This window comes from Oncorhynchus gorbuscha, linkage group LG23 (genome assembly GCF_021184085.1).
Source record: "Oncorhynchus gorbuscha isolate QuinsamMale2020 ecotype Even-year linkage group LG23, OgorEven_v1.0, whole genome shotgun sequence".
NCBI classification, from domain to species: domain Eukaryota; kingdom Metazoa; phylum Chordata; class Actinopteri; order Salmoniformes; family Salmonidae; genus Oncorhynchus; species Oncorhynchus gorbuscha.
Window position 1 is genome coordinate 67,082,826 of NC_060195.1, and position 12,108 is coordinate 67,094,933.

Below are 12,108 nucleotides of genomic sequence, written 5' to 3' on the forward strand. Positions count from 1 at the left end.
GTGTGAAACCGATTAGGAAACTGCGCCTTGGGGGACTTGGAGGGTGGCGCCCTGAACGTCATGTTGGCTCAAGTGGCATTGGAATTAGCAAAGAGTCTGAGCGCGCCTACGAAGCCATTATGGCTCTCCACACACCAGTATCAAAACCTAGAGAGGGAGGAGTCTTCCATTTCTGGAGCCGGAGAAGCAGCATCCGAGACAGTGTAAAAATTGGAGTAACGGTGCTCGAAGGAGACTGGAATACGAAATAATATAATTTCATTTTCAACATACCAACGAAATATACATGGATGCACATTTTACGAGATAAGCATGAAGGTCTTTGATTTAAGACCAGGTAGCTGCAACCTTGTTTTGCATGTGCGGTAATATTCCAAGACATATGTGATACGTTGGGTGTGCTCAGCGCAATAACGGCGCTAGCAAGCTATTTCAAAAGGTAAAATAAATCCAGATTGCTAGGAGATATCCAACCATTTTATAGTTAGCCAGCTAGCTTGCGGGGGAGCAAGCTGCCTACTCGGGCAGAGGCATCATCGGATGCATCGACCAAGAAGAGGCATCTGGTAGGCATTAACCGAAAATACAATCTCGGGGCATGCAAAGCGGTTTGTTTTGTGCAAACGGTTGATAAATCCCGCGTCCTCGGTTCTGGTCGTGGGATTAACCAGCCGGGAGAGACGGAGAAGGTGGGGCCGAGGAGTGTCAAAAACGGTCGAGCTAAACCCAGCGCATGTAGCTTGGCGCTCTAGCTAGCGGGCTAACATTACCTCTCCATCGGTTTTCCATTTGGGAAATTAATTTCGTAAACTAGAATTATTCGGCCATTGGAATTCTGAGAGCTTGCTGGGGTATTCCGTGGCAGTCCCCCCTCTCCCCCAACGAGGATCAGTCAGAGCTGTACACTTGAGGCCATTGGCTTCTCTACAAATAATACCGTGTGGGGCGAATTTCACGGGGGGTAGCGTCCCCGTTTGTCTTGGACCATGGCGGACGACGACGTGCTTTTTGAGGATGTCTACGAGCTGTGCGAGGTGATTGGGAAGTAAGTGTCAGCATATGTTTATGAACTGAACAATGATAATAAATTAAACCTCTTGTTTGCATTGAGTGCATTGTATTGCGTGTCTGCCTGCCTGTTTTTTTCTGTATGGAAGCAATTGCCATTCAAATTTTAATTGCCACCACCATCATGACAGCTGTTTTACTTGGCCTACTTGTAGGTGAGTTGGTCATACAAAACCTCCCACTACCCATCTATTGTCAGGCCTATGTAAAATCACTTCCACAGCAACTGGTTCAATAAGCATATAACACGATTGCATGAACTGTTCAATATATGGGAAACCAGTTAGGCCTACTGACTTGTTAGTTTGATTGGGTGAGGCCCGATAATGTATGGTGAAGCCCCTGTTTAGTTCAAGAGCCGAGTGCATTGTTTTTGCTGGGTAGGATATCTTCATTTAACATGGCAGGAGAGAATATATCTGTTCAAAACGGAAGTTCATTGGCTCACATATATTCAAAACATTTCCCAATCTAGATAATTTTCATTCATGTTTTGTGCATCCATTCAGCTTTGTCAGATAGACACATTGTTTTGACCAGGCGGTACTGGGCGACAGGTAGCCTAGCGGTTAGAGCGTTGTGCTAGTAACGGAAAGGTCAATGGTTCCTTCCAATACCCGAGCCGACAAGGTGGGAAATCTGACAATGTGCCCTTGAGCAAGGCTTAACCCTAATTTGCTCCACTACTATTGCTGACCCTGTACAACAACACATTTCATGGCACCTGTCAGGTGTATATGACAACGCACCGGTGTTCTGATATCATCATGCACTGCTAGTCATTGTCCCTGCCCTGTCAATTGTAGACCAATCTATTCATCCCCGCCAACCAGAGGTGGCCAATCCTATTGTTGATGGACTTTTAAGCATTGCACACGCAGTTAATCATCATGTTTATCCCTGATCTATTTAGCCCAGATTTGTCTTACAAAGAGATTTAGGAGGCAACCTCATTTTACCCTGGATTGACAATTAGTCTAAAATCTAAAGTAGCAACTCTGGGTTTAGGACAATTCAGTAAAAACCAGTTATGAGATTTCCAGAATAACATAACACATGTTTAAAACATTCCCAGTTCCAACACTGAGATAATTGATAGCAGTTCAGTTTGTTTCACACTATAAACATTGATTTGTAAAGCACATATATCCTGACATGCATTAGTGCAGGAAGAAGGTGTTTGTTGATTGAAGAGGGCCTCTTCTATTTGGTGCAGACCTCGTTTGCCCTCACATAGCTTACAACAATGTCATTTTCACAGATTAGTCTGGAAACCCAGATGTAAATGTATTGAAACTACCACCCACTCCAACCAATACCCCCTTTACCCCAGATGTCTATTGTTGTGGCTGATGATCACACCCGTTCATATGAAGACTGGGCAGGCAGGCTCTTGGAGCTGGCCAAGCTCCCCTCCCCCTCTATGCTCAATCGAGACCCGTGGGTCCATTAGGGTCCAGGCTGAGACACATGCTGATTGCTCTTCAGCCCCTCAGGCTCTACTCTTTGTTTAGGGAGCTCTCTGCTTCGGCTACCTCCTCACTCAGTGACGGATCTAGGATCTGGTCTACTTTACCCAGTCCTGGTGTTAGACGTCATGTGATGGGTGAAAATACTGGTCTCAGGACAGCTGGTAAATAAGTAGCTGCCCAGGGCCTACCTTGGTGCAGTAACGCAGAGAGGGCCTCTAGTCAGAGGAGCCTACACCATGACTATGTTATCACCATGATCAGAAAGGGCTTCATGGCCTCCTACCTTCCCAAAGTAATTTGTTCCTCCTTTCATCTTTACTTTCTCACTCATAGTTGTCAGGGCACAAGGGCGTCTTTCACCAAAACAGCTACACTACCAAAACAGCTACATTGTACATCACCAGGTTCTGTTTAGTGAAGCAAATCTTTTTCAATAAACTTGATTCATGTCCCAGACTTGTGAAAAAAAACGCCGAACAAAAAGCACGATTCCAAATCAATCCTCTCCACCAGCGAAGCAGCCTAGTTTCTGACAGTGAAGCGATTGTCAGACAAAAGCACTGAGTACCAGCCAGTGTCTTTTAGGTAGAGAACTCTGCCAGCCTCTCCTTCAGAAAGCCGGGGATCATTTTCCTCAGCCCAGGATGTAGGGAGGGGATGCTGAGGAAGATCATTGGAGACAATAGAGGGTTTGAAATAGGATTGCCCCGAGGCTGGATATATAACTAATGTCAGCGGACTCCAGGGCTGACCTCCAATTTTTGTAAACCACACTCACTGTCAAGAAGAGCTAGGGAACCAACGAACAGAGGCTTAGAACAAGTCCTCTCCTGCTATCCCATGCTCCCTTTGGTTCACATTGGTTCAGATGTTTTCGTTCCCTTGGTAGTTCATGGAGTGTTCAATGAGCTGAAGACGTGCTGTTATCGCGGGTCAAGGGTCTGTATTGTCAGGGACGTCTAAAGTGGCGTTGACACGGCAGCAAATGTTTGTCGCTTAGTAGGATGTGATTTTACAGCCAGTCATTTTTCTGTTTCGCTTCTAGTGTTGCCTATGCTTCCATGCATGGCTCTGAGAATCATTTCCATAAGTAACTAATATAGTCTAGGTGGGTTTTTACGAGATCTGTAGCCTTAAAATTAACTGTCAATGGAATACTCACTTCACACGTGGCCTGTAGCCCTCTGAGGAGGTTTGTGAACTATAACAAGACATTTTGTTTGACGAGAGAGAGAGACATTTGACTGACACTGTAGATCTGTGAATGATTGAAATGTTGTGGTGACACTTCCCAAAGTAGGTGTGATGTGCTACCGACAGCGGCTGAAACGGTGTAAATAGACATGTCAACCAGTGACATATGCAGGTGTTTGTGTTATCTGATGAGGGAATAGTTTCGGGCTAGTACACGCACACATCCAAACACCTCTGCTATAATTTGTCTAAGGTTGGTAGACAGTGGAGGTTTGGGGTTGGCGGAAGGCCTTTGGGACGACTGAGCCTTTGTTTCGGCTCAGTTCCTGAGCTGGAGGAGTGTTTTAATCTCTATGTTATTTCTACCTAATCTCGTTTAAGTAACTGGGTGGTTCGAGCCCTGAATGCTGATTGGCTGAAAGATGTGGTATATCAGACCGTATACCACGGGTATGACAAAACATTTAGTTTTACTGCTATAATTACGTTGGTAAGCAGTTTATAATAGCAATAAGTCACCTCGGGGGTTTGTGATGTATGGCTAATATATGGGAGGTGACTGGGTGGGTGGGGAGGATTGCCAGTAGGGTCAAGCTCTGAGGATGACCTGCAACCTGCTAGTTGACCACTACACTAAGTTAATTGTTCTCTGAGGTGTAGCTTACTGTACGCTTAGCTGAATGGGGTGTTCAGTCTCACTATCTAGAACATTCTGAATCGACCAGAATGGAACCCTTCCCCCTCTGGCTCTGTAGGAATCAAGTTCCTCCGGATCCATACACAGTTGGCTGACAGCCAGCTAGTACCAGGCTCTCCTCTCCTCCTCCTTTAAGAAAGTAAAAAGGAGATGTGGAGGGACACCCTGTCAAGAGTATTGGTAGACATTACGAGTAACTCAGACCTATTGCTAAGCTATATGTCTACTGCAATACCATTGATAGAAGCCTACTGGGGCTTTTGGAAGCGAACCTTTTTAAAATGTTATCTTCCAATTTAGTTTGAATCATTTGGGTAAAACCAAATGCACAATCAGGATAAACAGATTCAACAAAGCACAGTAGTCAAGGAGACACCCTGTACATGAGCAGTGAACTAAGGCCCACAGTAGTCAAGGAGACACCCTGTACATGAGCAGTGAACTAAGGCCCACAGTAGTCAAGGAGACACCCTGTACATGAGCAGTGAACTAAGGCCCACAGTAGTCAAGGAGACACCCTGTACATGAGCAGTGAACTAAGGCCCACAGTAGTCAAGGAGACACCCTGTACATGAGCAGTGAACTAAGGCCCACAGTAGTCAAGGAGACACCCTGTACATGAGCAGTGAACTAAGGCCCACAGTAGTCAAGGAGACACCCTGTACATGAGCAGTGAACTAAGGCCCACAGTAGTCAAGGAGACACCCTGTACATGAGCAGTGAACTAAGGCCCACAGTAGTCAAGGAGACACCCTGTACATGAGCAGTGAACTAAGGCCCACAGTAGTCAAGGAGACACCCTGTACATGAGCAGTGAACTAAGGCCCATTGCCTATTCAGACATTCTTCTAACAAAAGATGGCACGAGGCCTTACTCTCCACTGCATCCTTATCTGAGGGAAGTAAAGCTCACGCAAACAGGTTATGCAATCCTACTTATTAGCCCATTGTGTGTGTTACATTTCAGTAAACACAATGACGTGCTCAGGCCGGGCATTTAAGCTCCAGTTGAAGGGGATGGGCGAGGCGTGGGTAATTTGAGACGTCTCTGCTCATAATGATTCTCTGCATGGGAATAGTAATGCAGACAAGTGCAACTGGAATCGCGGCTCTTCATTCTGGCTCTGGGGTACTCATTAGAGCCAGGAAGGATTGGAATATTGTCAGAATGGCTGGGAACTGGTGGAGTGATCAGTACTCTGACTCGCGTTGGCTCAGCTAATTAAACATCAACTCCTAGCCTACGTTTTAATGCTTTGGATCGCATTGAGCTCATTCAATGTAAGCATTTTTAAAAAATGATTTGTTTGCCGTTTTTCTTAATTCATTCATAGCTCTACAAACAATACACACACTTGCTACACGTTAGGCTAACTACCATTTGTGTGCGTGTTTTATAGCCTCTAATGGGTTCTGAGCAACCATAACGCTCAGTACATTTGTTACTGATAGAACATACGAAGGCTAAGCTATCCCTGAACAAACATAACAAACCCTTCACCGTTCACCGTACTTTCCCGTACTGTGCATGTGTCTTGGGCCCAGTCATTCAGACCGTTTAGCCTACACCCTCATCTACAGGTCTACGATCTGTTCTCCCTCCCTCCAGCCTCCACCTCGGCCATTATGATGAGATGATGTAACTGACTCTAGGCATGCTGGCAAGAATCTGTCTGCCCACACCTCCCGAGGCACTTCTCAGAATTCTACATTCCCATCTAACTTTCTCTTCTCTCCTTGTTTCTTGTCCTCACTATTTTTCAGGAAGTGTGTGGTCAGCTCCTCACGGAGTGTGGACCCATCTTACAGATGGGTTTGTTGACTGCTTTGAGAACAGGGGACTCTGAGGTGATATTGAATTTGGTCTCAGCTTGTCTAAGGGCTCCTGGGCCTCTGGTGTCCGACTCTGGTTATTTTCCAAAAAGTGCCCCATTTGTATTTATTTCATCCTAATTTCTTCCTTCCTTCCTTCCTTCCTTCCTTCCTTCCTTCCTTCCTTCCTTCCTTCCTCCTCTCTCTTTACATCCCTATGTACTCTCACCTGCTTTCCTCTTTCCTTCGTTACACCTCCTTTCCTACCTACTTTCCCCTCTTGCATAACACCATCGGATTCTGAAAGGGATGGTGTAAGTTAAAGAAGCACGATGGTTGGGTGCATTTAACTGGTAGTTCAGCTCTGACTACATGAGTGTTTGGGGGTCCCACGTTCCTCCTCAGGCCCCCTACCCAACTGGAGTCTGGGAGAGAAGTGGAAATCTCTGCACTGAGACTGGCTTAATGTCCTAGAGGTATTTCGGCCTGTGAATTTCAGATGCACTCCGGTACAGCAAGATGAATCCTAATTGCCCTCTATTAATATTCAAAAGGTTGTACTCTTCAAGTAACCAGTAAATTAAACCAAGCAAATATTTAGGGCTGTGTGATTTCTTCCACTTTCCTATCTCAACAGACACTTGGCATTTTAGAAGCTTTTCGGTGCAATTAGTGTGTACACAGTTTGGCATCCGGGGACGAGTTAACTGAACTCTGCCTCGTTGTTTTTAACACCATCATTGGACTGTAATCGGACTCTGACAAGAAAAGAGATAAGTATGAGTCACATTCTTAGCCTACCTCAATGGAAGGCAACGTGTCCTTACTACTCACTAGGGGTGTGACAAATTGACAATTGTGCTCAAGGGTTAAACTGCCATTTAAACATTTTTTTTTTAATCATACAAATTTCACAATGCAGAATAATGGTCCGAATTCTGCCCGCTAGTGCCGGGCAATGACGTTAAATCTACCGCAGTCATATACCATTGAAAGCGCCTCGGCTACGGTATGTTTGTATATAAGGGTACACTACAGCTTTTTAAATACCAACACGAAACCTTCTCTGGAGATGGTCTCGAAGCGCCACTGGACGGGAATTGTATTTGTAAAGGATCTGTGCTTCTGAATGGGGGCTAACATCCATCACTGGGCCACCAGAACTGTCAATCAAATAATATCAAACTGCCTACCTACTGCCTGCGAACAGATCACTCCTAAATAAAGGACTTTAAGGTTTGTTAAATACCATGACATTTACTGAGGCATTTAGTAGAAAGAAAACAAGACTGATTAGTTGCGGTACTTGTGAGAATAAACACTCGCATCTTTCATAGCGAGCTAGCGAGGGACGGAGAGAGATGGGAGGGGCACCAGGTAGACTGAGTCGGGGCACCAGGTAGACTGAGTCGGGGCCTATCCACAATGAATAGGCTAGGATATTCTACATGCAACAGACCGAAGAGGGAACACGCACTCGCACCATTAGCGAAGAGGAAAGAGTAGGTGAGCCAGCTCCACCGCGATTTATAATTTTGTGGGTAATAAAACATATTGTTATTCCGTTTAGGGATTTTTTAAAAAACGTTAAGGATCCACATTTCGTTTAAACGTTCCTACTCACGACCTGTCTCGACTCTTGGCTTTCTTCGGCTACCTCAGTTCCTTCTATCTCTCGTTTCTCTAATGGCATTCTAGTTCCCATCCAAGGTAATGTGAGAAGGTGGCCAGGTGCTAACGGGTAATACTAACACTGCAGGACCGTGCTGAACGTGGGAGGGGGCCCATGTTGTGAGCACAGCTGTGTCTATGTCATCATTCCACTCTCCCCTGTGGAATGACACTCCTGCGTGTGATCGCTTGCCTTGGCGCCTTCCAGGGGTGGGGGCTTTGACGGGGTCAATTCCATTGGAACTCACTCAGTCCACATTTGACAACTAGGGATCTTAATTGTAATTCGATTCACAAATTCAAATTGGGCAGCTAGTCTATCATCTGTGAGGATATTTGAATACTTGAGCTTATGAAATTGACCTCAAACCCAACTGAGTTCACCTGGCTTTCAGCTCTTCACAGTGTCATGGAGATAATGGGAGTTTTATTGACATTTAGGCTGGGCAATACTAGTCCAGAGGAGGAACTAGGGGGGATGGAAATCAGTGTTACACCGTAGGAAGGAACTAGGGGGGATGGAAACCAGTGTTACACCTTAGGGAGGAACTAGGGGGGATGGAAATCAGTGTTACACCGTAGGAAGGAACTAGGGGGGAAGGAAACCAGTGTTACACCTTAGGGAGGAACTAGGGGGATGGAAATCAGTGTTACACCGTAGGAAGGAACTAGGGGGGATGGAAACCAGTGTTACACCTTAGGGAGGAACTAGGGGGGATGGAAATCAGTGTTACACCGTAGGGAGGAACTAGGGGGGAAGGAAACCAGTGTTACACCGTAGGGAGGAACTAGGGGGGAAGGGAACCAGTGTTACACCGTAGGGAGGAGCTAGGAGGGAAGGGAACCAGTGTTACACCGTAGGGAGGAGCTAGGAGGGAAGGGAACCAGTGTTACACCGTAGGGAGGAGCTAGGTGGTGAAGGGAACCAGTGTTACACCGTAGGGAGGAGCTAGGTGGGGAAGGGAACCAGTGTTACACCGTAGGGAGGAGCTAGGTGGGGAAGAGAACCAGTGTTACACCGTAGGGAGGAGCTAGGTGGGGAAGGGAACCAGTGTTACACCGTAGGGAGGAGCTAGGAGGGAAGGGAACCAGTGTTACACCGTAGGGAGGAGCTAGGTGGGGAAGGGAACCAGTGTTACACCGTAGGGAGGAGCTAGGTGGGGAAGGGAACCAGTGTTACCCCTTTGGAAGGAGCTATGGTGGAGGTGAACCAGTGGTTGTGTTTCGACTTGCGCCTTTGTCTTAACGAGATAAACGTCTGTCAGCCAGGGCTGTCTTACAACACCACTGGAGTGGGGGGTTTTGGGAGTCTCTGTTTTCACAGATTGAGTCATGTCTGGGGGATATTTTCTTTAGCATATGGGTCAGTCTTCACAGAGCCTCCACCCCACCCCCCCACCCAGAGGCAGATAGCTGGGTTAATCATTATAGTAGGAGAGGCCCACACATGGTGGCTGTAACCCCCTACCTGTTGGTTAGTATTTATAGGATTTTGAGTTGTAGACCTATTGTATTGGACACTTTTATGAATTAGCCTTAACTCTGTTTTGATGGAGTTGAAATCTCTGCCACTGAGTTTTATGCATTGCTGTTTAGTGATGGCTCTTATTTCTGTGTGTGTGTGTGCTGACAGATGCCTTTCAGTCATGCGTCTCTGTCAGCATCAGTGCCACAGCCACAGCCTTTAAGATTATACTGAGTGGATCAGCTGAGCACTATGTGCAATGGGGACTTGAGGGTGTGTGTTTGTGTGTGTGTAAATGTGTGTTTGGTCTAGGTTATTTCCTCTGTTAATCTTTGTGTGTGTCTGTGTGTGTGTGCCCTTGTGAGGGTGCCTTTGTGTGTGTGCCCCACAATCCCTTTGGGATTTACAACCTTGCACAGTACACTTCCCTGCCTTATCATATCCTCAACCCAACCCACCACCCTGGTCAGCAATGCTATTTCTCCCTGCCTCGAGGCCTCTGTAATGGGGCTTTTATTTTCTTCTTCACAGCTGTGCTCACCACTGCTCTGTAATTCCCCAGGTGGAGGAGAGGAGGCTAGGCTACGTCGCTAGCTGCTCCATCTCCAGCATTAGGCTCCATCATATCCAGGGCTGTTGGGTTATTGTTACTGCACTGTGATGACTGAAGGCCAACAGGGAAGAACAGAGAGAATGTAAAGGTGCCAGATAATCCAAATCGACCCCTTCCCCCTATTCCCTGTGTGTGTGTGGGAGAGAAACGTGACTAACCCACTGTGTTTTCTGTCTTCCAGGGGTCCCTTCAGTGTGGTGAGACGCTGTATCAACAGGGACACAGGGCAGCAGTTTGCAGTGAAGATCGTAGATGTGGCCAGTTTCACCTCCAGCCCAGGCCTCAGCACAGAGGGTAAGGCAGAGTCACACTCATGCGCTGTGTGGGTAAAGCGCTGATGCATACTAACTTTCCATGCAGTTTCCTGCCGTGTCATGCTGTTCTGTGTGTGTGTGTGTGTCACACTGTGGTGGCAGTGCCCTGGGTTTTGGCGTTCATGGTGTGCCATCTGTGATGCTCCGGTCAGAGCTGGGCCAAGGACAGCATCATAAGGGAATGGAAAGACAGAATTGTGTGTGAAAATATTGATAGCGTAATAAAGAGGGATTGTTGAGTAAACTGATATAGAGTCTGGAAGAACCTAGTAAACTGATAGAGGGTCTGGAACAGCCTGGTAAACTGATATAGGGTCTGGAACAGCCTGGTAAACTGATATAGGGTCTGGAACAGCCTGGTAAACTGATATAGGGTCTGGAAGAACCTAGTAAACTGATATAGGGTCTGGAACAGCCTGGTAAACTGATATAGGGTCTGGAAGAACCTAGTAAACTGATATAGGGTCTGGAACAGCCTGGTAAACTGATATAGGGTCTGGAAGAACCTAGTAAACTGATATAGAGTCTGGAAGAACCTAGTAAACTGATATTGTGGTTATTTCCTCTGTGTGCCCCTTGTGAGGGTCTGGAAGAACCTAGTAAACTGATATAGGGTCTGGAAGAACCTAGTAAACTGATATAGGGTCTGGAAGAACCTAGTAAACTGATATAGGGTCTGGAAGAACCTAGTAAACTGATATAGGGTCTGGAACAGCCTGGTAAACTGATATAGGGTCTGGAACAGCCTGGTAAACTGATATAGGGTCTGGAAGAACCTAGTAAACTGATATAGGGTCTGGAAGAACCTAGTAAGCTGATATAGGGTCTGGAAGAACCTAGTAAACTGATATACAGAGTGGCTCTGAAAGAACCTAGTAAACTGATATAGTGTCTGGAAGAACCTAGTAAACTGATATAGGGGCTGGAAGAGCCTACTAAGCTGATATAGAGTCTGGCTCTGGAAGAACCTAGTAAACTGATATAGAGTCTGGCTCTGGAAGAGCCTAGTAAACTGATATAGAGTCTGGCTCTGGAAGAGCCTAGTAAACGGATATAGGGTCTGGAAGAGCCTAGTAAGCTGAGATACAGAGTGGCTCTGAAAGAACCTAGTAAACTGATAGAGGGCCTGGAAGAACCTAGTAAACTGATATAGGGCCTGGAAGAGCCTAGTAAACTGATATAGGGCCTGGAAGAGCCTAGTAAACTGATATAGGGTCTGGAAGAGCCTAGTAAACTGATATAGGGTCTGGAAGAACCAAGTGAACTGATATAGTGTCTGGAAGAACCAAGTAAACTGATATAGTGTCTGGAAGAACCAAGTAAACTGATATAGTGTCTGGAAGAGCCTAGTAAACTGATATAGGGTCTGGAAGAACCAAGTAAACTGATATAGTGTCTGGAAGAACCAAGTAAACTGATATAGTGTCTGGAAGAACCAAGTAAACTCATATAGTGTCTGGAAGAACCTAGTAAACTGATATAGGGTCTGGAAGAACCTAGTAAACTCATATAGTGTCTGGAAGAACCTAGTAAACTGATATAGTGTCTGGAAGAACCAAGTAAACTCATATAGTGTCTGGAAGAACCAAGTAAACTGATATAGGGTCTGGAAGAACCTAGTAAACTGATATAGGGCCTGGAAGAACCTAGTAAACTGATATAGGGCCTGGAAGAACCTAGTAAACTGATATAGGGTCTGGAAGAACCTAGTAAACTGATATAGTGTCTGGAAGAACCTAGTAAACTGATATAGGGCCTGGAAGAGCCTAGTAAACTGATATAGTGTCTGGAAGAACCTAGTA

General features: G+C 45.9%; 1 protein-coding gene across 21 annotated transcripts in view; it reads left to right on the forward strand.

The window, feature by feature from the left end:
- Positions 1 to 141: 141 nt before the first annotated feature.
- Positions 142 to 12,108, forward strand: part of LOC124010591 (peripheral plasma membrane protein CASK-like) — a 52,302-nt gene continuing 40,335 nt past the window's right edge. For 11 of the 21 annotated variants that reach the window (XM_046323211.1, XM_046323220.1, XM_046323218.1 and 8 more), the window contains exons 1-2: positions 143 to 1,045; positions 10,174 to 10,286. In XM_046323211.1, coding sequence (XP_046179167.1) covers positions 987 to 1,045; positions 10,174 to 10,286 — 172 coding nt within the window. In that variant the 5' untranslated portion in view covers positions 143 to 986. Of the gene's footprint in view, positions 1,046 to 9,941; positions 10,081 to 10,173; positions 10,287 to 12,108 lie in introns of those variants that run through there. The other 10 variants (XM_046323224.1, XM_046323228.1, XM_046323213.1 and 7 more) reach the window with 3 other exon arrangements.